The 26,339-nt window shown below is 38.5% G+C and overlaps 2 protein-coding genes and 1 pseudogene across 2 annotated transcripts; all 3 read right to left on the bottom strand.

The window, feature by feature from the left end:
* Positions 1-201: 201 nt before the first annotated feature.
* The window catches only part of LOC142619638 (elongation factor 1-gamma-like), a 31,019-nt pseudogene continuing 4,881 nt past the window's right edge, over positions 202-26,339 (bottom strand).
* LOC142619632 (elongation factor 1-gamma 2-like) lies at positions 1,479-3,998 on the bottom strand. The gene is made up of 4 exons (XM_075792829.1): positions 3,723-3,998; positions 2,069-2,217; positions 1,910-1,970; positions 1,479-1,575 (listed from the first exon to the last, which is right to left on the bottom strand). Exons 1-4 carry the CDS (start codon positions 3,778-3,780, stop codon positions 1,556-1,558), a joined length of 288 nt encoding a protein of 95 aa, XP_075648944.1. The 5' UTR covers positions 3,781-3,998; the 3' UTR covers positions 1,479-1,555.
* On the bottom strand, positions 4,359-5,180 carry LOC142616790 (uncharacterized). Its single transcript, XM_075789573.1, has 2 exons — positions 4,819-5,180; positions 4,359-4,731 (listed from the first exon to the last, which is right to left on the bottom strand). Exons 1-2 carry the CDS (start codon positions 4,869-4,871, stop codon positions 4,359-4,361), a joined length of 426 nt encoding a protein of 141 aa, XP_075645688.1. The 5' UTR covers positions 4,872-5,180.

Below are 26,339 nucleotides of genomic sequence, written 5' to 3' on the forward strand. Positions count from 1 at the left end.
AGAGAATCCGTATTGGATGAAATCTTTTTATTTTTATTGGGTATTGCAAGATACACGTACGACAATATCACTATACTGAAACCAAAAACTTAAAATTAGGATTGGAATCAAAGATGTAAAACCTTAAATCAGCCAACCATTAGTATAAAAAGGTGGACGACTCTTAATTTAATTTTGCATGCCATCAAGCAACCATTCATCTAACACAAAAGATTCTATCATATAGAATATTAAAATTTTGAAACAGCAGAAACAAACTTATAAATTATACTAGACCTCCACTCAAACACAAAAAGACTAAACTTAGTCTGTTTAGGACAGCGTCAATAAAAACTCTAGCAGCAAAAACACACACAAAAATACAATTTTTAATCCAGGGACTAATTGGGGTCATTCACTTGAAGCACTTGGCGTCCAAAAGAGGCTGGCCCTCGAAAGGTTCGTAATCTTCAATCGTCTGTGATATCAACCTTCTTCCACTCATATGGCTCCATGTCATAACACTCATCAAGCACAAATTGCGGTATCTCTTGCCCACAGAAAAGCCAAAGCCCCCTTCACCTTGAATGGTTGCTCTGAACCGATCACAAGCATCTTCCCAAAAGCATATTTGCGTGCTAGATCCATTCTCTGAAGAAATCCACCGACCTTGTTTAGTGTTACAAATTAAGTAAACAGTGTTCTCGTCATTGTACCCAGAGACAGCAGCAAGTGACATATAATGTAGAGAACGGGCTCATATGAAGAAAAGGCATGATAAATGGTAGACTCAGGTTTTAAAACAAAAGGAATGGGCCAGGTGGTTGAACTGAAAACAAATCTGCTAGCATATAAGCCAGTCACTTTCTTCAACTAATTAATGTACATAAACATTTAACATATAAGCCCCCCCTTTTTTTAACTGATCATACAAACATTTGAAAGATAGCAACCTCATTGTATGAATGATTACTTCACGGGGACTTCTTGAGAAAATTAACACATAGGAACTACCAATGCAAATTATACTACCAATGCTTATATGTTATTATCAAATGAAGATTACTAAAGCAGAGGTTAATAGCAACCTCTCGGAAGTTGGTCATTGTGTTTGAGTACAGCCTCTTCCAACCATCCAGTATCATCTTACTTGGGAGCAGTAGATCGAGAGGATTCTTAGGTTTGGGCTTTGGAGCCTCCTCTTCTGCACCAGCTTCTGGCTTGGGCTTCGCAGGCTCCTTTTTTGGCTTCTTCTTTTTTATTCATCCTTAGGCTTTGGTTTAGCAGATTCTCTTGGCTGAGAGGGCTTATTTGTAAAAGCCTAAAAGACCGGACAGACTCGGTCTGATTCACCATGCTTCCAGAAGCATCGTTGCATGGTGTAACAATGTCAGCCAGAAGCATGGAATGCCCAACCATGAAAGCGTTTGAGGCAAGACGAGTGTTTACAGCACCCAGCTCTCTCTTCAATAATGAAGTTGCAGCTTCCTCAGTCTTCACGCAAAAATTATACACATCAGATATGGCCCATATAGGTAGCGCATAGTTATGATGGGATTATGAGAATTTAGATTTTTTATGTAGGATATATATAGCCTGCATTAAATTTGATTTTACACTATAATTTAGATGCCAAAAAAGAATTAAAACAATTCCATAATAAAATAAGATGCAACTCACCAAAGGAAGGTATACTGCACGTCGAATTATAGGTCTACAAAATGCTAGATTATTAGCATCAATCTCAAATAGTACAAAATCAATCCACTACTGTATGTGGACCTGAAAATTTATGCATATGTAACAAAAGCATCATAACACACCCAAATGCAGTAAGAGAGAGCAACATCAGTAGTTCTAAACATCTCAATCATCAATTTGAAAAGAACCATATAAAGGATTGTCAGCCTTCATGAAAGTCTAGTCTTACCATAACGTGCTATAGCATTGCTCTCAAATACTGGACCATCAGGTGTTTCCACCACAGGAACCTACAAGAGTAACAGATTTATTAGGAAAGCCTTTCATAAAACTAACATGCAATTAGTAGAGTATAGATTACCACAAATTTTACATTATAGAACTATACCTTCCCAGTAAGTTTCATCTTGATAAACTCAGGAGGTTTATTAGAGACACCCATCTCAAAATTTGGGGCTAGTTCACTTTCACAGAGGTGTATTCCGCAGTGATGAGTGTCTTGTACGAATTTTCGTTTGTCTCCACTGCATGCAAGATCTGCAAAATAGATCATACAGCCTTATTAGCAAAGGAAAATCTTTTGATTTGAAATGATTTTAAGAACTTCAAAATTTGAAATTCAAATCAAACAGGTAGCAGTAAATGCAAAGCAATCAGATTTGTGACCAATTTCATAGTAATTGCTAACTAACAAGGCGAATGAAATGTGGTCATAATTAGTCAGATTCAATAAAAGTCAAGTGTTTTCAGATTCAAAAACAAAACTTCTCTTTTCCCAAACAGTTTTCTGGGCAGTCAAACACATCTTTATTACAAAGAAAATTCAAGGAAAAAAAAAACCTATAACAGATGACATACATAGAATCGAGACACGCCACAGATCCACAGCCGTGGCATCACAGAGAAACGTTTCTCTCATATCTGAACACCCCCAAAAAAAAAAAAAAAAAAAACTGAAACCTTTAAAAAGAATTGAATTGAAAAGTGACTTTTTGATTCAAAAGCGAAACAATGAAACATTCTTGGAAATCAAAGACTTTCTATGGAATTATTTTCTGTTTAAAAAAAAAAAAATTGTGGAGATAAAGAACTAAGAATTTCCATAAAAACATTTCCAAATTTTGTCAACCATTCAAATTAGCAAGTAAATCCCAATTTTGCCTCAACTAATTCCATGCACATAACAACCGAAAAGAAATTCATAGTTTCAAAAAGGAAATCAACCAAAAATAATAAAGAAATCTGAGCAACAAATTTAGTAAAACGACGAGTTCTTACAGCGAGTTGACTCAATTTATGGGGAGTCTGACAAAGAGAGATATTCTCATACTCATGGTTTTAAAACATGATCGGACCGGCAGATTCTCAATTGAACCGGTCTAATTGGCCGGCCCGATCGGAATATTTAAAACCATGGGGCATTGGCAGAGATACGTTAACATTAATATCCATGATCTCTTCTGTCACTTATCAAAAAATAAAAAAAGTTGTTATCCCTATCAACAAAAAAAAAGTTGTTATCAAAAAAATAAATAAATAAATTCAATTAAAAAAAAAAAAAGTTGTTATCAACAACAACAAAAATTCCATTAAAAAAAAAATCTCTTTTGTGGTTGTGCTTATTTAAATTACTTCAATTAGGATCAGATAAACCTGTCTTGATTAAATATTTAGAACTGGAATTTGGTATATAATAAATTGGCAAATTAAATAAACTCTTACAAATGCTACATCCAGACACGGAATTACAAGAGAACACTGAACTTTTCTTCCATTTTCTTATGCTTTCAGAGAAACCAAACACAAACCTAGAAGATCACATGATCAAAGAAAAATCTAACCATCCACAAATATCAAACCTAGAAAACAAGCCCATAAATTTCAGAACTAGAAAAATTCGAAACAAAGAAAGACCATTAGATCAAAATCCCTTCAAATCCAACTGATCGTTGCAACTTCCCAATACAAACAAACCCATATGCAGCTGAGAAGCCAAACCCATATAAAACTAATACAGTGACTGACGATCTGAGATTTCGAACCTGAGAAGCCGAGTCTTCGAGTGGATCCGTCGAAGTATTTGATTTCGGCGTGGTGCATAAGACTTTGTGAAGGATTGTTGCTAGGTTTGATATTTGTGGATGGTTTGATTGACAAAGGAGCAGATCATAAAGAAGAGCAGATCTAAAGAAAATGGAAGAAATTGCTTGACAGAAGAGCAGATGATAAAGAAAATTAGCTGGGATGTTAAAGTAATAATTGGCTGACTCAACAAACAATCCTTCACGAACTCTGATGCACCAACTGGGCTTCTTAAAGTTTGACTTGATTGCCTTGTCTCCGCTGTGTGCACTGTGCTGGTGTCATTGTATCTTAATATTGGTTAATGTTGTGGTTGTAAATAAGTTTGGTATTTTGTTTATATTTGGATATTTTGAATATTTTAAGATATTTTTATTAAATGAGTAACGATATAAATTAAAATGAAATGTTTTTTTTTTATTTTGAGACTAAAAAATATAAAATCAAAAAGTAAATATCAAAATAAAAATAGAATCAAAATGTAGAGGTCAAAAAATATATAATGCTAAAAAAAATTGCAAACCCTAAACAGCACCAAATACTAAAGTACGGTAGCGTGAAAAACACTAATAAGATACAAATATGTGGTACAAATATTAATTGAATAAAAAAGCTAAAGTGGCAGCAAGTGAAGTTTGAGTCATGGCAATCTCGCCGTTATTGATATCATCATCATCGACGGCCACATCGATACCGACTTCTCTAGAGATTTGGCTGCCCATTGTATCGTCCTCAGCATCATCACCGGTGACATCGTGATGGACTTCAGTATGGCCGCTGGTCGTATGGCCCGCATTATCACCCCGGACGACGTTGACACGGCCAGTATTATGGGCATTGCCACCAACTCTTGTATTACGCCTACAGCAACACTTGAATTTGTGAAGCACAATAAAAAGCATAACAGTAGCAGCCAGTAGGTAGACCAATTTCCCTGCCACGTCGAGATGCAATGACAGTTCCACTTCCCTGGTTTTACAAAAGAAAAAATTGAATCAAAACCACAAAAACACAAACATATATAATTGGGAATAATCATAGCTATTGTTTGTTTACCTGATGGGAGGCTGAGGGAAGTCTGGAAACGGCTTGACTGTCAAGCGTCCCATGCCTGTCAAACGGCTTGGCTGATTGTTATGTGTATATAGGGGAGGGAGTAACTGTCTTTACTTTTTAATTGGAAATTTGGAAATTTAAAGGGAATTTCAGGAAAAGGAGTTTTGGTTTTGTGTAGTAGTAGTATTCAATTTATTCAAACGGTATGAGTTAAAGGGAGAATCTTAAAGATTGTACGTGTAGGAAGATGAAGAAGGAACGGAAACAGAGTGCTCTGTTTATGAAGAAGAACTCTCTAATAAGTGAGTTGATGTTTGGTAGCTAAAGCTTAAGCAAGAGAAAGTGAGAAAAGATAGACAGAAGAGAGGGTGTGAGAAAACATACAGTGAATGGTCCCAATTTATAAGTGGAATCGAGCAGAAACGGACGAGATTAAAGCCCCGTCAAAAAGTCACCTCGATTATGGGTCCCACCCCCAACTCCCTTTTTCGCAGCCCCCGAAATCAGTATTGGGTCCCACCACTACTTGGTTGTATTTTGCACAAATTGTTGAAAAATTGGTGAAGTCTACTGCTTAGTATTTACTACTTTTCAAGTTGTGGTCTTATTATTTTTATTTTATAGAGAATAAAAGTTTGTGGGTCTTATTAATATTTTTATTTTTATTTTTTAGATAATAAAAGTTTGTATGTCTTATTAGTGTTTTCAGACTACCATGCTTTAGTATTTGGTGCTGTTTAGGCTCTGCAATTATTTTTTTTTCCCGTGTTGTGTTCTCTTGTAATTCTGTGTCTGAATGTAGCAGATGTGTAATTTCACTATGCGAGTTTATTTAATTTGCCAATTTATTATATACTAAATTCCAGTTCTAAATACTTAATCAAGACAAGTTTATCTGATCCTAATTGAAGCAATTTAAATAAGTACAACCACAAAAGAGAATTTTTTATGGATTTTTTTTAACAACTTTTTTTATTGAACTTATTTATTTATTTTTTTAATAACAACTTTTTAATTTATTTTTTGATAATTTTTTTTTTTGACAATTCACAAAAAAGATTTGGATATCTATGTTAATGTATCTTTGACTGTCAGTCAATGCCCCACAATTTTAAAAATTCCGATTGGACCGGCCATTTAGACCAGTTCATTTGAGAATCGGCCGGTCCGACCATATTTTAAAACCATGAATATGAGAATATTTTTGTCTGTCAGACTCTCAATAAATTGAGTCAACTCGGAATCGTCGCAAGCTGTAAGAACTCATCATTTTATTGAATTTGTTGCACAGATTTCTTTATTATTTTTGGTTGATTTCCTTTTTGGAACTATGAATTTATGCAATTTTTATTTGAAACTATGAATTTCTTTTCAGTTGCTATGTGCATGGAATTAGTTGAGGCAAAATTGGATTTTATTTGCTAATTTGAATGGTTGACAAACTTTGGAAAGGTTTTTATGGAAATTCTTAGCTCTTTATCTCCACAATTTTTTTTTTTGTTTCTACAGAAAATAATTCCATTGAAAGTCTTTGATTTCCAAGAATGTTTCATTGTTTCACTTTTGAATCAAAGTGTCACTTTTCAATTCAATTCTTTTTAAAAGTTTCAATTTTATTATTGTTTTATTTTTTCGGTGTTTAGATATGAGAGAAACGTTTCTCCGTGATGCCATTGTTGTGGATCTGTGGCGTGTCTCAATTCTATGTATGCCATCTGTAAAAAATGTTGGACCAAGACCAACCTAATCACGCGATCCCTTTTAGAACTGGAAGACAATAGTCACAATATTGAAAATAGAGTTTCAGCACTACAAAATTAGTAAATTTTTTTTTTTTTTATAAACAAAAATAAAGTAAATTTAGAAAATTGCAAAACATATAGTTTTATCAGTATTGCACTAATGCTACATTACACAATTTTTTTTCATAACAAAATTTACAATTATTGAAGTGATTGATTGTAAGTAGTAGACACAATTGACACTCATAGACCACCACTCATAATTGACCATTTTAACAATTGTTGATTTTTTGTGAAAAAAAAAAAAAGTTTTGAATGGCAAGCATTTCTAAGTTTTACTTTAGGCTCCGTTTGGTTGGGATGAAAATAAAAAGGATGGAAAAGGAAGAGAGGAAAATAGGGAAGAAAACACTATTTTCCCTTGTTTGGTTCAGGAGAGAAAACAAGAGGGAAAGAAAGCAATGAAGAAAAAAATCAATCCGTGTCCACAAATATTTAGGGGTTGTTTGGTAGAGTGTTTGGATAACAGTTTTCAGTATTTAAACAACATTATATGCATTTTCACACACTTTTTAGTTAGTTGTTATTGGTTCAAATTTGAACCTAACACTAAGATTACTTTTTTGCCCCAACAATAGCAACCAGTAATAACCTGCCACTTAAGATTTATTGTGAAAATGTTGTGGACATATCATTTCTATTTACTTTTTTTTTTTGATACGCAATATTGTTGGCTAAACTCTAAATCGCACCACGCCACACCGCACTGCACATGGGATTGCAAAAATAAAGTATGGTGTAGTTATGATTTTAGTTAAACCTCACCGCAAAGTGAAGTGCTAAAAATGGCCCAAAACCGCACTGCACCTCGAACACCCCTAATCACATCTATTGATTTTTTTTTTTTTTTTGGCAATTGGCTTGCAGTTTAGAAAAAATAAAGATATATGGTAGTACCTAAATCTATGAATGAGAAGTTATAGTATGAATGTTTTTTTTTTTTTTAATTCAAAATAAAGAAGAAGGGAATTGGGAAAAAAAATACCAATAAGTTTAGTGGTTGTAGCAAAAAAAAATCTATGTTTTTTTTATTTTATATATATATATATATATATATATATAATTTTTATTTTGAAAATTTAATTTATAAGTAGATAGATAAATTTGAAAATCAATAGGAGAATGACTCTATTTTTTAAGCAATGTTTTAGTGAAAGTTAGGGTTATATTTTTATCAGATTGTGAACCAAACATCTAGCTTCTAATGTCCCTTTATTGAATTTGCAAGCAGAGTGCATGCAGCTAGCATCCCTTTATTATACATGAATATGCATCTGAGAAGGAAATTGTATATGCATCTAGCTTTTTGTTAGTTGTTTTTTTTTTTTTTTTTTTTTTGTGCTTAAAATTGGTTAAAGTATCTATGCTCTTGAAAATGTAAAGTTTTGAAAAAATTGTACATAAATTAAGATAAGTTAAAAGTTAAATGAAAAAGCTCGTGGTTATGTGTTTGGCAAAAAGCTATTAGCTATTAGCTTTTTGTTTCTTGTCTTAATTTTAATTTCAAATTCTCCAAAATTAACTTTTTTTTAAAATAAGTTTATTTATTTATTTATTAATGATTTGTCTCATATTTAGCAAATAAGCTAACAAAACTATAAGGTAGAGATATTGTTCTGTTTGTTAGCCGCTATAAGGTAGAGATCAGTATGAAAACTTGTGCATAGATCGTCCCATTCCAATTTGTTGATGAATTTAAAAGAAGCTTAGCTTAGCTAATTCTCTTCTTAACAAAATGCTGTTCATTAGGTCTCCGCGCCGAGCACAATCTATTTGAGAACGAGAGAGATAGTTGTCTATCGCAGAGGTCTATTGGCTGTGACAAGCATCGACCGACATTTTTTTATTATAAAAAAATGCGTATATCCCGAGTTGGCGGCGTGATTGTTTGAGCGCGTCCGTTACTAAAAAAAAAAAAAAAAAAAAAAAAAAAAAAAAAAAAAAGGAGCAAGCGTACTACCACGGAAGGAGCGGCCAAGATGACACCTGGCTCGGGTAGTCAAAAAATTGGAAAAGGAAAGCTTATGATGGGCTGGTGAATGTTGGAAAATCATCCAAAGAATGCTCGGGTCTTAGAGGAGAAAGGGGAAGTGTTGAAAGCCCAAACGAATTGGACCTATTTCAGGAAGGAACAAATAAAAGTTATGAACGCCATTATCCATCAGGGGTAAAAAAGTCTTGGCAAGACTTAGGGCAGCTGCAGCAAACTCTAGAAGCGCCGATTCAAGAGAAGGTAACAAAGGCAGGCAGCTTCCTAAGACCATTTAGTCTCCCACGATGCTTGATTTTGGCCATTCATGTTCGATTCTGTTTTTATATTGATTAATGATTCTTAAGAGTCTTACAGACTCAGAGAGATTCATATGGTTGTAAGGCCCATAACTTTGACTTTCCAAAAAATTTAGGAAGCGCCGTTTTAGACAGAAGTACTTGTAAAACGATATAGCATTTTCCAAAAATATAAAATGCCATTTTAAGATGAGACATGTCATTAATATTTAAATTACTGCAATTCGGATCGGATAAAAGTAAAACCTGTCATAATTAAATACTATTCAGAAGTGGAGTTTGGATAATGAAATTGGCCAATCAGGTCAGCTCATAGCATAATGAAATTATTGCATCTGTCCAATAACAATTATCCATTCAGACAAAGAATTTCAAAAATTACAAGAAAAAATTACAAAACCTCAAAACCGTTATATTTAACTAAAACAAACAGCAACATCGAAACGGACTTCCCCAGCATATTGACCGCCCGTTGTATCACCGACTTCACCACCGGCAACATTGGCACGGACGACGTTGACACAGTTGGTAGTTTGGACATGGCGACCACCTCTGCGATTACGTTTCCACTTTTGTAAATATAAAAGTAGCGAAACAATGAGTGTCAGTAGGTATGCCACTTTCCCAGCAAGATCAAGCTGCAACAGCATTTTTTCTTCACTGTTACCAAGGAAAAGAAGTTGTATCAAAAGGTGACCAAAACAAAAACAAAAAAGATTAACCATGGATATTGTTCTGCTTGTTACCCGCTATAAGGTGGAGAGAAGTATGAAAACTTGTGCATAGATCGTCCCATTCCAATTTGTTGATGAATTTAAAAAAGAAGCTTCGCTTAGCTAATGCTATTCTTAACAAAATGCTATTCCAATTTATACGCAAAATGGATTTCACAATTCCATTGTCAATTAAGGGTATCCATATTTTCACAATTGCCATTATCCATCATCCACGTGTCCCTCATCCAAATATTTTTACAATTGCCATTGTCCGTCACAAACAAAAGGGATTTCAAAATTCCATTGTCAATCAAGAGTATCCATATTTTCACAATTGCCATTATCCGTCATCCACGTGTCCCTCATCCAAATATTTTTACAATTGTCATTGTCTGTCACAAACAAAAGGGATTTCACAATTCCATTGTCAATCAAGAGTATCCATATTTTCACAATTGCCATTGTCAGTCACAAACAATTGTCATTGTCCGTCATCCAGCGTGTACTTTCCCAATTTCATTGTCAATCAAGGGTATCCATATTTTCACAGTTGTCATTGTTCGTCACAAACAATTGTCTCCCTCATCCAAATACTTTCACAATTCCATTGTCAATCAAGGGTATCCATATTTTCACAATTGCCATTGTCCGTCACAAACAATTGTCATTGTCGGTATCCCCAAGTGCAAATCCAAGCCATTCATTTCGTCCAACATGCCAAATCCAAAACTGCCGGTTGCAGTTAGAGTCATGGAGCTAGTTATAAACACACGCACACCATGCAACACAACCGATGTGAGACATATTCCCACACGCAGGTATTTGAATTTTTTTTTTTTTTGAGAATTATGTCAAATGGATCCATAAAATAATTAAATCGATTAAATATGAGTTTCATCCTAGAAATTGGGTGACACAAGGGGAAGGGGCAGGAAGGGAGCACATTAAATATGTGATCATTAACAATGTAAATAAACAACTATACCAATAAACAAATAATTTGATAACCAATAATTTTATAAAATAAAACAACACTCAGTGACTCACATAGTAATATTTCATTAGTTAAGTTGTCTAACCCTTACGCATCTCATTAGCTTAAACTTGTTAATGAGTTACTTCATGAACTTATTATTTTCCTATATATAATAAAACTATGAGGTGTTAATGAATTAAACTACAAGACTCCTAGCACACACTTAAGTAAGGTTTAGAAAGTCATATGCAATATACATGTTAATAACACATGTTAATCATCCTAGTTGTAACCTTTTTTCTTTTCTTTTCTTTTTTTGAGAAAAAAGGTGAGCAAATTCTTTTTTTTTTTTTTTGATAAGCAAATTTTATTGATAAACTAAGTGAACGTTTGGATACAGCTGAAACTATTTTTTCAGCTGCATCCAACGTCTGTCAATGGGTCTCATACATTGTTCACGGAGATCTACAAACCTCTTTTTTCAACAAAATTTTCATTAAAAATAGTTCCTATAATACTATTCACACATTTAAAAATAGTTCCTACTTGTCTAAGAAGGTCTCTGGCAATTGATAGCGTTAATAACCTTCTAGCTTTATCCTTCATATTCCAATTGATACGTAACATTTTTTACGAAGCTCATTGCTTGCTTCCACTAATTCCACATATTGTGGTAGCTGAATCTTCTAGCTAAGGTGCTGCAATGACACAACTAAAAAAGCTAGTCACGAACTAGCTAAGAAAAATTTACTCTCACGTTTTAATTTTTTGTTTTGTTTTGATTTTTTTTCAGATCCCTTCTTCTTTATTTTGAATTAAAAAAAAAAACACTCCTTCTATAACTTCTCATCCATAAATTCAAGTACTACCATATATCCTTATTTTTTCTAAACTACAACCCAATTGCCAAAAAAAAAATACATCAATAGAAGATTATTAAAAAATAAAATCAATAAATGTCTTCTCTTCCCCTCATTTGTTTCACTTTGAGGCATAAGTAGAGGTAATTTTCTTAATACCCAATCTTTTTCATATTTTCTTCCTTACATGTTTGTATGTCTGTCTTTAGTTGTTCAAAATTGAAATACTATTTTACACTAGAATTTGTGTATATTTCAAATGGTCATTGAGTAAATAGAAATACAATGAAAGAACACTCTTTTACGTATTACGTATTACGTTTCCTTCTATTTTTATGAGTTGCCCTTAATATTTGGTTTCGGGTGTTTCGGGACATTTCGGTATATACTGGCTGAAATTTAAGATTTGGCTGGCATGAAGTTTGTGCTTTAAAAAAAAAAAATTCTTAAAACCAAAACAAATTTGCATTCTGTACACCAAAAAACCTCAAAAGGAAAAAAATGAAAAGAAAAGAAATGAACAAAGTACCTATACAATAATCTATAAGTTTATTTGAAATATTAATAGAATTATTAATTATTGTTGTTTAATTTTTCATAAATTTGTTTATCTTTTTATAAACTATAATTTATTTTATTGTTGTTTCATTAATTATTAAATTATTAATTATTATTTAGCCTAACATAATTTAATTTATTTGTCTTTTATAATGTATTAGTTAATTAAATTACTAATTATTGGTGTTTAGTTGCTTCATTAATTTTTTTTTATTAAGTCTGGCACGCACCCCTGACCCCACACCACACGGCCCCAGCCCCATCTACCCCACTCAACAAACAAGGTTCAAACAAGAGAAGCCAACCAGATAAAAATTCACAAATCACAATACAGACAAACTCACCAACACCAACTGACCAATACAATGACACACTCACACACAAATGGATAAAGTCAAAAAAAAAAAGGGGGGGCAAATAAATTGAATAATTATAAAGAGAGAGAATCAGTTCAAAAAGAAAAAGAGAGCTCTCTCTCTCTCTCAAAAGTCAGAACAGAACAGTCACACTCCATAGAAAAACGACAAAACCCAAAGATTAAGAGAGAAAAAGAGAGAGCAGTAAAGTGTAAAATACCTTGAGGGAGGCCTGAAGGGCGGCGCCGAGGGCCATGGTAGCACGTCAAGGCGTCAGAGGCGAGGAAGGATTCGAGGCCAAGAGTCGGCGTCGCAAGCTCTGATCTGATCGAATCGATCTCTGATGTCCGATCTAAGTTCTGTTGCTCGAGTTTCAGGCAGAGGCGCCGTCGCCGCGTTGCGCCTATGTGCTTGATGATGAGGTTTCACTGAGGCGTAAGGCATTGTCGTTAATGAGGTTTTTTCTTTAGGTTGGGTAAGGTTTCTGATTTTAGGTTTTACTTTTACCTGTTGATGATTGAGGTAGATGGACGCGTATTCATATTGGGTTATGGTTGGGTTTTTTTTTTTTTTTTTCCTGTGAATACGTTTGGGTTGGGCTTGTTGGGTATTTGTTTAGGATTTATGTTGGGCTTTTTTTTGGGCTTGCTTTGTTACATTTTTTTTTCAGACTCTTTATTACAATTTTTTTTTAAAGATTTTAGTTCAAAATTTGTTTGGTATTAAAATTTTGAAGGTGTTCCTATTTTTTTTAAGGGTAAACAAATAAAAAAAATTTTAAATTACTATATATAATTTTTTTTTTCAAGTCAGGGTGTTCTTGGGAACACCCTGGACTCTGAGTGGCGTTGCCATTGCTCAAGAGAGTACCAGTGTGGTACTGGCCTAATATCCTCCAAAAGTTAAGTCAAAGAGATTGTTTCAACTCTAGAGTGCCAAAGCTAGAATGAATTATACGTACCTGTTTTCTATAGGTTATGGCCTTTTTATAGCGGTGAGGAACCAACTTTGGTCTCTTGGAGGAGAGGAATATTTCCTTATAGAGAAGATCTTCATAAATGCGCGTGATTTAAGGAACCCTTTCCATGTAAAGGCTCTATTGATTAGGGTTAATCGTGGGTCACAAGTTACTATTATTTGAAATGTGCTTGGAAACCACGTAAGCCATGTCATTGCCACGTGGTGTATTTGGCTCCGTCGACCTCAGTGTCCGTCCGGGGGGCTATCCGTCCTTTTCAGGCAATCCGTTCTCCTTGGATCATCCCGTACATTGGAGGTGACCGGTCCTAATAGATTATCCGTCCTCCTTTTAGGGGTTTTGTCGTCGCATGTCTTTATCTGTCGTCCTATTGATGCTTCCTATCGTGAGTCTTTGTAAATTCTGACCGTCTTCTTTGCTTCTACCTTCTTCAATTGGATCATTGGGCTTCAGTGTGGACAAGTTTTTTGTGCTAAAAAAGAGGCAAAAGAGGCTACTTTTCCGGTTCTCCCTACTTTGTAATTAATTGGAAACAAAAATTTTGAAGAACAAGGTACAACAACCACTTTTGGTACAGGGTACAAGCAATAGAAACTTGAAACATGTTTTATGTTATTTAATAAAACTAATATTATTTATGGGGCGGTTTTTCTTTTGATATTTCTTTCAATTTTCTATTTTCTAAGTGAAAAGAGTGCTAATCAAGATACAAAGTGTCCAAGTTTTTTGTCTTAGTTGTTTGTAGAACTTTGTTGGATTGCATATATTAATTAGTGCCCAGATTTTATTGACTTTATCATATGGATACTCTTGACACTCTTAACGTAATAATTATTTTGTTATTAGTGATAATTGTGATGAGTATTATGCATTTGTGGGAATAATTATTTTTTTATCACACTCATAGGTTTTTTATTGTAACTAAAAAATATAATAATCTCAAATTATAATAAATGCAAATTATTTACATTTACCCAAAAAATACTCTTATACTTGTTTGCCTCCACTATTTTACATAATTATTCACAGTTGAGATAAAAATATTCACATTTTAAAACATGAAAATAGTTGTAAAAAAGATTATAAGAATATCATTGCCCCTTCAACAATACAATGTCCTTAACAAGACAAATAAAGTACACTAGAAGAGGTTGAGCTCCGAGCCATGCAATTGTATTTTTAATAGTTGAAACTGAAAGTTGAAAATTTTACTTTTAATCTTTTAACTTTTTAAATGAATTCTTAAATTAGTTTTTAAAAGAAATCTTAACCCTTAAATCAATTTTTTTATAACTTTAATTTATTTTTTATCATGTGTGGTAATTACACGTTACAATTCACAGGATAAAAAACCCAATAGAACTATCCAGCAGGTCAAAAAACTAACATGAACTATCAGGTGGTCCCGAGCTGAGAAAAATAATAAAAAATAAAAACAGATAAAAGTGATTGGTAAGAAATACACGCTATCGATAAAACATTCAAAGAAAAACGTGTCTCTCGGTCTCACATACCAAAAGTCAAATCTGCCTTTGAATAAGAAAAAAAAAACACAAAAACGAAGCCTAGAAGTAATTTTCAGAAAATTCAATTTCGAATAGTTGTATAATCAAGATTGCTAAAAATGCTAAAAAGCTCATTTAACAATCAAACATAGAAAATTTACATTTTATATCTAATATTATCCTTACAAATTTTTTTAAAAAGTTAACAAAATATAAAAATGATTATCAATAATATTTAAATTATATATATAAGAATTATATTATACATCTTATTATATATCTTTAGGTGTATCTATGTGATGGGAATGACGAGAATGGCTCACAGACGGGTATAATGCTACGGACGACCGGTACCCCATGACGATATAAATATTCCCTCGTCACTGACGAAGGCACCGAAATGGTTCAATGCCAGCAGTAATACCTCGAGCGGTTACGACACCAGCTAGGTAGACCGTTGGAAATATATTAAAGAACCATTACTCGGCCAGGAGCACAATTAAGCCAGGAATTAATGCAGCAACGGCTAGACACCGAAAAAAAGGTATATAAAAGAGAAGCACCATCCACATAAGGGACACGATTTCATAAAGAGCAAATTAATTCCTTAGAAAAACTCTACTTTCTTTTTTGGCTAACTTTGGCATCGGAGGTGTTGTGGCAGGCACCACACCGGTGGCCAAGTAAAGAAACCTGTCTTATTGCAGGAGTGATATAGTGATCGTCTGGACGGACTCCCACCGGCTGGCATTCATCTGGACGAACCTTCCTCGACTGACGATATTTTGCTTCAACAGTTTGGCGCCGTCTGTGGGGATGACGTTCTCGCACTACGATCCGAAAACGCAGTTCCTACCAACTTCAACATCCAGATGGAGTCCAACCAAGATCCAACAACTTTGGCTCAGCAAATTCAAACCCTTGTGGCCACTGTGGAAGAACTCACCAGACAAAACGAAGAAATAAGGCAAAGGCTTCAGCAGGAAGAGAACCGATCAAGAGCAGTCCAAGAAGATCAAGGAGATAGCCATGGGAGAACTGATCGACGAAGAACCATCACTCCGGAGGAACAACATTCTGATCTCCTCCATGAGATGAGGAAGGAGATGAACGAGCTGAAAAATGCCATCAAGGAGAAGACAGATCGGAGCTTAGATAAAATGGTCAGGGCAACAGATTCACCCTTTACCATGGCAGTTTTGGAACGGCCAGTGCCGCCAAAGTTTCGGTTACCTCAACTCGAACCCTTCGACGGACTCAAGGACCCCCAAGACCATCTTAATACCTTCAAGACGACATTGGGTCTTCAACAGCCCCCTGACGAGATAATGTGTCGTTCCTTCCCTACCACGCTGAAGGGGGCTGGTAGGGAATGGTTCACGAGGCTGCCCACCTCATCTATTGACAACTTCGAACAGTTAAGTAGCGCCTTTCTGCGCCATTTCGTCGGAGGGCAACGTCCCAAGAGACCCGCGGACCACCTGCTCACTATTAAACAAGGTGAAAAGGAGACCTTGCGCTCATACGTGAAGCGCTTCACTCGAGAGACCTTGGATGTGGACGATGCAGATGACAAAGTGCAGCTGACGACATTTAAAGCCGGGCTTAGGTCTCGAGAATTCGTTGTCTCATTGGCAAAGAATCCGCCCCGAACGATGGCAGAAATGCTCCTGAAAGCGCAAAAATACATGAATGCCGAGGACGCACTGGCAGCCATTATTGACGAGGGCAGATCAAAAAAAGAAGGAAGGCATGAAGACGAACGTAGGGGGCAAAAGAGGGAGCGTCCAAATCGTCGAGGAAGTGACGCAGACAAACGAAAGGAAGATAAGACGCCACGAACGGTAAAGTTTACCCCTCTGATTATGCCTATTGACAAAATTTTGACACAGATCCAGGATCAACATTACCTTCAGTGGCCAAAGCCTTTACATTCATCCCCTAACGTGCGGGACAAGAACAAATACTGCCGATTCCACAAGGATCACGGCCATTACACAGAGGATTGCCGAGACCTAAGAGGACAGATAGAAGAGTTGATACAAAAAGGAAAATTGCAGAAGTATGTCAAGAAGGGAGAACCCAGCAGGTTCAAAGACGAAGGCAAGGGCCAGCGCGAGCCTTCGCTAAAGAATGGGGCCAGCACTCCTCAACGACCGCAAGACGTGATTGGAGAAATACACACGATTGCAGGAGGGCCACCGTCGGGAGGGTCGTGCAAGTCCCTCAAGAAAGCATGCCAGAGACAAGTGAATAGCGTCCATATGTTGCCCCCGTTCAAGCAGAGACGAACAGATCACGACATATCCTTCAACGAAGAAGATGCGCGAGGAGTAAGGCAGCCACACAATGACCCCCTGGTTATAACACTCACGATCGAGGGATTCAACACGAAGAGGATACTTATAGATAATGGTAGTTCTGCAGACATTATGTACCTGCCAGCCTTCCAGCAGCTGAAACTTGATCCCAAGAGGCTGCGCCCCTTTGACTCTCCCCTCGTTAGCTTCAGCGGGGACAAAGTATACCCCAGGGGTATAGTAACACTAAAAGTCACGATAGGAACGTACCCACAGCAGCAAACACGTCAGCTGGACTTTCTGGTAGTAGACTGCCCGTCAGCGTACAATGTAATCATTGGTAGACCTACGCTAAACAGATGGAAGGCGGTCACGTCCACATATTGCTTGAAGGTGAAATTCCCAACTGAGGACGGAGTCGGCGAAGCTAAAGGAGACCAAGTCTTGGCTAGAGAATGTTACCAGGTTGTGGTGGCCACAAAGGAGAACCATACATGGACGATAGAAAAAGAGAAAGAAGACAAAGCAGAGGCTTTGGAAGACGTTGAGCTCGAGGAGGGGGAAGTCGCGAAGATGACGAGGATAGGGACAGCACTAAGCCCCGAAATGAGAACGAAGCTCATTCAATTCCTCAGGAAAAACCAGGACGTCTTCGCGTGGAGTCATGAGGATATGCCCGGCATCTCGCGACAAGTGATTCAGCACAAATTAAACGTAAATCCCGAAAAGAAACCCGTCCAACAGAGGCGCCGCGTCTTTGCCACCGAACGAAGCCAGGTGATCAAAGACGAAGTTAACAAATTGTTGCAGGCAGACTTCATCAGGGAAGTGTATTATCCCGAATGGCTTGCCAACGTCGTGCTGGTGAAGAAAGCAAATGGAAAGTGGAGAATGTGTGTAGATTTCACGGACCTAAACAAGGCATGCCCAAAGGATAGTTTCCCTTTGCCTAGGATAGACCAGCTGGTGGATTCCACGGCCGGGCATAAAATCCTGACGTTCATGGATGCCTTTTCAGGATACAACCAAATAAAAATGGCTGAAGAAGATCAAGAGAAAACCGCCTTCATCACGAGCCAGGGGCTCTACTGCTATAAGGTAATGCCTTTTAGACTGAAGAACGCAGGGGCAACGTACCAAAGGTTAGTAAACAAAATGTTCAGCAAGCAAATCGGCAGAAACATGGAGGTATATGTGGACGACATGCTCGTCAAGAGCAAAAGAGAACTGGCACACCTGGACGACTTGGAAGAAACATTCAACACCCTCAGGAGATATCAGATGAAGTTGAATCCTAGCAAGTGTGTTTTTGGGGTAACGTCAGGGGAATTCTTGGGATTCATGGTGTCTCAAAGAGGGATAGAGGCCAATCCGGAGAAAGTGCGAGCAATACTAGACATGACGTCACCAAAGTCCGTCAAAGATGTCCAGAAGCTCACAGGGAGGATCGCTGCACTGAATAGGTTCGTCTCCAAAGCAACGGACAAATGCCTCCCCTTTTTTAAAACGTTGAAACAAGCTTTCGCCTGGACTGACGAATGTGAAGCCGCGTTTCAAGAGCTCAAACGCTACCTAAGCAATCCACCCCTACTAAGTCCGTCAAAAGAAGGGGAAAACCTCTACTTATATCTAGCAGCGTCAGAATCAGCCGTCAGCGCGGCCCTCATCAGGGAAGAAAACAGGAGACAGCTGCCAGTTTATTACGTAAGCCAAGCCTTCCAGGGGGCAGAAGCCAAAACCCCAGAATTGAGAAAATTGCATTCGCCTTGATAGTAGCCTCACGGAAGCTGCGACCATACTTCGAGGCGCACCCAATATTGGTAATGACGGACCAACCGATCAGGAAGTCCATGAACAAGCCAGAGGCAGCAGGGAGAATGGTTCAGTGGGCAGTGGAACTTAGCCTGTTTGATATTGAGTACCTTTCCAGAACTGCCATCAAGGCCCAAGCGTTAGCGGATTTCATTGCCGAGTTCACCCCTAAAGACGACGACAATTACGAAGATGCTGCAGAACGATGGACGATCCAGACTGACGGATCATCAGCCCGAAGAAGGGGAGGAGTAGGGATCGTTATAACAACCCCCGACGGAGAAAAACTCAGGTATGGAGTTCGACTCAAGTTCCCAGCCACCAATAACGAAGCCGAGTATGAAGGAATACTGACAGGGCTGAGACTAGGGAAGGCAATCGGAGCAAAAAACCTGGTCGTCCAAAGTGACTCGAAGCTGGTAGTAGCACAGATCAAGGAGGAGTACGAAGCGAAGGAGGAAAGAATGCAGAAATACCTCAAGATAGCAAAGCATTTGGCCCGGGAATTCGACAAACTGGAGTTCATGCAGATCCCGAGAGGCCAGAATATGGAAGCAGACGAGATTGCAAAGATAGCCTCGTCAGAAGATGAACCAGCATGCACGGAGCTGACCATGGAGATACAAGAATGCCCCAGCATCGAAGAAATCTCGATATTCACAGTCCAGGGAATAAACAGCTGGATGACGCCAATCATATCCTTCCTCCAAGACGGGCACCTCCCCCAGAACCCCAAAGAGGCCAGGAAAATCAAGCAAAGAGCAACCAGATTCACCATTCTGAATGACCAATTGTACAAAAGAGGTTATTCCCTACCATACTTGAAGTGTGTCGACGAGGACGAAGCCAGGTACATCCTAGAAGAAATACACAAAGGAGTGTGCGGGAACCACGCCGGCCCCAGATCCCTGGCAAGCAAAGTCATCCGAACAGGTTACTTCTGGCCAACCGTCCAAACAGACGCAGCGCAACTCGTCAAAAATTGCGACAAGTGTCAAAGATTTGGGAACATCCAGCGACTCCCAGCGGAGAAGTTGACGACCATATCATCCCCGTGGCCATTTGCACAATGGGGAATCGACATCGTCGGGCCGCTGCCCCCGGGGAAAGGACAGGTAAGATTCCTACTCGTCGCAATTGATTACTTTACAAAGTGGGTGGAAGCCGAGGCAACGGCATCCATCACCGAAGCACGAGTCCGAAGCTTCGTATGGAAGAGTATCATCTGCAGGTTCGGGATTCCACGGACGATCGTCACGGACAATGGGTGACAGTTTGATAACCAAGGCTTCAGAGATTTCTGCTCCGGCCTCGGCATCAAAAATCAGTTCTCATCCCCTGGGCATCCACAGGCGAACGGGCAGACGGAAGTAACGAATCGGACATTGCTCCAGATGATCAAAACCAAGCTGGACGATGCGAAGGGTACCTGGCCGGAGGAATTACCCAACGTGCTGTGGGCCTACAGAACCACAGCAAGAACTCCAACGGGCGAAACCCCATTCAGGCTTACATATGGCACTGAAGCAGTAATCCCGGTCGAAGTGGGAATAACCAGCATCAGGCGAGAAGCATTCCACGATGAAAGCAATAACCAACAGTTAAGAGTAAACCTGGACTGCCTGGACGAAGTAAGAGACAGAGCCTCGAACAGGATAGCAGAATACCAGAAGAAAATGACCGAGTACTACAATAGAAGAGTGAGACTCAGACGACTCCACGTTGGTGACCTCGTCCTGCGAAAGGTGACGACAGCAACCAGAAACCCCACCCAAGGAAAGCTCGGCCCAACATGGGAAGGACCTTACCGAGTCACTCATTACTCCGGGCAGGGCAGCTATCACCTGGAAACCATGGACGGGAAATCACTTCCTCGACCATGGAACATTGAACATTTAAAGAAGTACCATCAAAAGGTGTAACAAGCAAATGTATTCATATTTCTGAAATTAATAAAAGCATTGCCTACAGTCGTGCAAACAGACCAGTCCACATTACTGACGAGGCACAGAGAATGTCTCCTAAAAATATCTAAGTAATAAGATTCCGCGCCGACAGATGTATATTACTGACGAGGCACAAAGAATGTCTCCGAAAGATCTAAGTAATAAGATTCCGCACCGACGGATGTATATTACTGACGAGGCACAGAGAATGTCTCCGAAAGATCTAAGTAATAAGATTCCGCACCGACGGATGTATATTACTGACGAGGCACAAAGTGTCCTAAAAATATCTAAATAATGAGATCTTGCACCGACGGATGTACATTACCGACGAGACACAAAGTGTCTCCTAAAAATCTAAGTAATGACAGGTGTGCATTACTGACGAGATAAAGAGATGTATATTCTAAGCAAAACAAAACAAGTAGCCATAAAACCAAGAGCAGTGAGCAATTACTTTAAAGCAAAAATAATATTCTCAAAATATGAGTAAAATTGTTCTCAAATTAAAGCCCAAAATACAAAGGGCACACCAAAAAAAAAAAAAAAAAAAAAACAACACAAGCATAAAAAGCTTTCATTCGTCTTCTCTTTCATCAGCAGGAGGGACTTCAGCTGGGGTGCTAGCATCAGGAGCAGATTGCTGCGCAGCCTCGTCAGCAGACATCTCTTTATCTACCTCCTCCATATCTAGCATCTCCAAGTCTACTCCAGAGGGGTGTTTGATTAGGTATCTCCGCAGCAACTCGAATCCCTTGAAGTACCAGCTGAAGAGGACGGAGTTGTACTCTTCAGTTTGCTGAAAGCCCTCTATGGCCCTTGCAGCAACCCCTTTCAGCCTCTCCCGAGCAAAAGCAAGTTGTTCGTCCTTCTCTAGAACCAACTGCCGCTCGGTTCTGAGGTCGTCCTGAATCTTCCTGGCCTCCTCCTTGGCAGCATTAGCTTCACCCATGACGGTTATAAGCTCCTTCTTCAGCTTTGAGTTGTCCATCTCCAAGGCCGATATCTGCGATAAAGCAGACTCGACCTTGGCCTCTTGAGCTAAATACTCAGAGGAGAGATGAATACTCTCCCCCAACACTTGTAGAACACATAGGGAGGTCAGATTAAAAGGAAAAAAATGAACGGGTATATGAAGCAAAAATGACACAAGGACATTACCTGGACCAGCTTGTGCAGATGACGACCCACAAGGTCCTTTGCTGATGAGCCCGAGAAGACCCTCAAGTCCTCTGCCGTCACCACCTCACGAGCCCTGTCCACAGCAATTTTTTCGTCGTCCTAGATTGATGACGAACGGGAGTCAACTTTCTCCTTCCCCTTGTCTGAAGTTCGCTGCTTCTTAGAAGCAGGAGTGGGGATCTCCTCGATAGAGGCAGCAGGAGAGGCTGACCTCGTCGTGTCAGTCCCGGAGGCAAGATGCGTGACAGAAGCTGCAGGAGTAACCGGAGGGCCCTTCCCGGTAATGCGTACCACCTTCTTCCCAAGGTGGGATAAAGGTTCGTCCTTTTTTGCCCTCATCTTGTCATACATACCTTTGTTGAATTTGGTCGTCATCTCTGCAAGAAAGGAACATAAAAAAAAAAAAAAAAAAAAAAAAAAAAAAAAAATGTGAAAGGAACATGCATGAGAAAGAAATACACGAGGCGAAACTTACTTTTTTTGCCTTCAATCCTGAGGTTACGCAAGACGAAAGCAGAAGGTTCAGGGCCGAGACAATAGAACGCGAGAGTGCGCGGATCTACAAGGTCGTCCCAATCCACAATCGTCCGCGCGTACTCAATCGCCTTCTCCACACGTTCCTTATATCTGCTCTTGAGCTTAGGACGCCTTTTTACTGCGCAAAACAATGAACAGAGAAGTTAAAAAAAAAAAAAAAAAGAGAAGGAGAAAGTCAAGTTCAACAAAACTCGGGTGACGGGGATAAGTAATGACGCACCTAAGTTTGGGGTCCTCCATTGACGAGATAGCCTCGGGAGTTCACCCCAAACCCCTCCAGAGGGGGTTTCAAAATCGTCCCCCGACACAAAGAAGAACCGGGATTTCCAGTACCTGAAAGACGAGGGTAGATTTCGGACGATCCGAGTCCTCTTTTCCCATGGGACTAACTCATAATACCCGAACTCTTTAGATTCCTTTAGACGGTACAAATAGGTGAGCTCGTCCACCCTAAGCTCTCCCCCGTCCGTAGCGGCCAGCCATATTCCCATACAGCTGACCAATATTCTCCAGGAGTTAGGCATAAGTTGCCCCGGAGCAATGCCGTAACGATCTAACAACTCCATAAAAAAGGGATGGACCGGGAGCCTCAACCCGCAGATAAAGGAAGACTCATAAAAACAGACCTCCCCAGGGAAAGAATGACAAGCCCGATCCTCCTTGGTTGGCAAACGAACCCTAACCCGCTCCGGGAACTGAAATCTTTCCCTAAATCTACCTAAAGTCTCAGAATCCAGCCCACATACCTCTCTAAGGGTGTGGAAAGCCCTGACCTCCCGGAAGGAAGAAACGGCGGTATCTCCCCCCACTGGGTCGTCACTTGATGACAGCCCGGTCTCGAGCTCACTCGTCCTCACCTCAGACATCCTTTCCCCCTCCCTTAACAAATTCCCCAACCAATTGACGGATAGACGAAGCAATGGCAACAAATCGGCCACCACTACTCCCAAACCGTTACCCTCTGAGATAAAACCCTCAAAGTTTGGGGAAACTCCTACAAACCCTCCTAAGCGTGCGAACAGGAAAGAAACCGAAGGACAAATAACCCAAACCTCAGAACTATCTATCATAGAAAGACCAAAGAAGCTAAAAAAAAAAAGAAAAGAAGGAAAAAGGGGGCATCAGAATCTCATTATCAAAAAGAAAGGGGGAAGAAGGAAAAGGAAAAAGAAAGAAAAAAAAATCGAGAAGGAAAGAACGCACCTCGGATAGAGAAGCTAGAGAACTCTGCCTTGCACCAGCTTTGAAAGAATGGAGAATGCGCACTAACTCACAGAGAAAATCAAAGGAATAGGAAGGAGCACAAACAGGAAATTTTAGAAGATGAGAAACAAAAAAAAGAAAAGTGGGAGTTTTTAAACAAAGCCCAGAAAAAAACCGCAAATTAGCGGGAAACCCAAGGGTCGCACAAAAGAAACAGTAACTGCACCCACCAGTAAGCGCCACGTGGCAACAACCAGAATGGCGCCGCCACTACGCCTTTATTACAGCACGAAACCCCAAAAGTCATCTGCAGTTCAAGCGATTCGCATTCTGTGGACGACGCATTCGAACGATTCGCATCCTGTGGACGACGTGACGTGTCACGACGACCACATGATCCGGGGGCATCTGATGGGAATGACGAGAATGGCTCACAGACGGGTATAATGCTACGGACGACCTGTACCCCATGACGATATAAATATTCCCTCGTCACTGACGAAGGCACCGAAATGGTTCAATGCCAGCAGTAATACCTCGAGCGGTTACGACACCAGCTAGGTAGACCGTTGGAAATATATTAAAGAACCATTACTCGGCCAGGAGCACAATTAAGCCAGGAATTAATGCAGCAACGGCTAGACTCCAAAAAAAAGGTATATAAAGGAGAAGCACCATCCACATAAGGGACACGATTGCATAAAGAACAAATTAATTCCTAAGAAAAACTCTATTTTCTTTTTTTGGCTAACTTTGGCATCGGAGGTGTTGTGGCAGGCACCACACCGGTGGCCGAGTAAAGAAACCTGTCTTATTGCAGGAGTGATATAGTGATCGTCTGGACGGACTCCCACCGGCTGGCATTCATCTGGACGAACCTTCCTCGCCTGACGATATTCTGCTTCAACACTATGCATATGCATGAGGTTACAAGCTAGTGAGTATAATTGATAGGCTTCAACTATTTTATAAATCTTTCTGACTTTTTCCATAATCTCGTTTAGGTTTTTTTTTTTTTTTTTTAAATACCATTTTGTTAAGAAGAGAATTAGCTAAGCTAAGCTTCTTTTAAATTTTGTCAACCATAAAAACCTTTCCAAATTTTGTCAACCATTCAAATTAGCAAATAAAATCCAATTTTGCCTCCAAAAAAAAAATCCAATTTGCCTCAACTAATTCCATGCACATAACAACCGAAAAGAAATTCATAGTTTCAAATAAAAATTGAATAAATTCATAGTTCCAAAAAGGAAATCAACCAAAGATACTAAAGAAATCTGAGCAACAAATTCAGTAAAACGACGAGTTCTTACAGCTTACGACGATTCAGAGTTGACTCAATTTATTGGGAGTCTAACAGAGAGAGATATTCTAATATTCATGGTTTCAAAACATGATCGGACTGGCCGATTCTCAATTGAACTAGTCTAATTGGTTGGTCCAATCTGAATTTTTAAAATTGTGGGGCATTGATTGACAATCAAAGATACGTTAACATAGATATCCAGATCTTTTTGTGAATTGTCAACAAAAAAAAAATTATCAAAAAAAAAATAAAAAAGTTTTTATCAAAAAAATAAATAAATAAGTTCAATAAAAAAAGTTGTTAAAAAAAATCCATAAAAAAATTCTCTTTTGTGGTTGTGCTTATTTAAATTACTTCAATTAGGATCAGATAAACCTGTCTTGATTAAATATTTAGAACCGGAATTTGGTATATAATAAATTGGCAAATTAAATAAACTCGCATAGTGAAATTACACATCTGCTACATTCAGACACAGAATTACAAGAAATCACAACATGGGGAAAAAAATAATTGCAGAGCCTAAACAGCACCAAATACTAAAATATGGTAGTCTGAAAACACTAATAAGACATACAAACTTTTATTATCTAAAAAATAAAAATAAAAACATTAATAAGACCCACAAACTTTTATTCTCTATAAAATAAAAATAATAAGACCACAACTTGAAAAGTAGTAAATACTAAGCAGTAGACTTCACCGTTCATGACTTAACATGCAAAGTAGGCCACTCTTTGAAGATGACTGCAAAGTTCATTTTCTATGTTGGGTGATTAATTGAATAAAAAAGCTACAAAGGCAGGCAGTGAAGTTTGAGTCATGGCAATCTCGCCGTTATTGATATCATCATTGGCGGCCACATCGATAACGACTTCTGCAGAGATTTGGCTGCCCATTGTATCGTCCTCAGCATCATCACCGGTGACATCGTGATGGACTTCAGTATGGCCGCTGGTGGTATGGCCCGCATTATCACCCCCGACGACGTTGACACGGCCAGTATTATGGGCATGGCCACCACCCAAAAAAAAATAGTGGTTTTTGTACATAAAGAGTTTTTTAAATTTAAGTACAATTCATATTCTTAAAATTTAGGATTATTTTTATATTAGCCTCTATGTTTCAAAATTTTCATTTTGGCCATTCATGTTTGATTCTGTTTTTATATTGACTAATGATTCTTAAGTCTAC

The sequence above is a fragment of the Castanea sativa genome, chromosome 1 (genome assembly GCF_040712315.1).
Source record: "Castanea sativa cultivar Marrone di Chiusa Pesio chromosome 1, ASM4071231v1".
Lineage (NCBI taxonomy): Eukaryota > Viridiplantae > Streptophyta > Magnoliopsida > Fagales > Fagaceae > Castanea > Castanea sativa.

Coding starts and splice junctions, on each gene's coding strand:
- LOC142619632 (XM_075792829.1), bottom strand. CDS start 3,780: ATGCACCACGCCGAAATCAAATACTTCGACGGATCCACTCGAAGACTC. Junction 2,218..3,722: donor TCGAAGACTCGGCTTCTCAG/GTTCGAAATCTC, acceptor TCTATTTTGCAG/ATCTTGCATGCAGTGGAGAC. Junction 1,971..2,068: donor AGATGAAACTTACTGGGAAG/GTATAGTTCTAT, acceptor TTACTCTTGTAG/GTTCCTGTGGTGGAAACACC.
- LOC142616790 (XM_075789573.1), bottom strand. CDS start 4,871: ATGGGACGCTTGACAGTCAAGCCGTTTCCAGACTTCCCTCAGCCTCCC. Junction 4,732..4,818: donor TTCCCTCAGCCTCCCATCAG/GTAAACAAACAA, acceptor TTGTAAAACCAG/GGAAGTGGAACTGTCATTGC.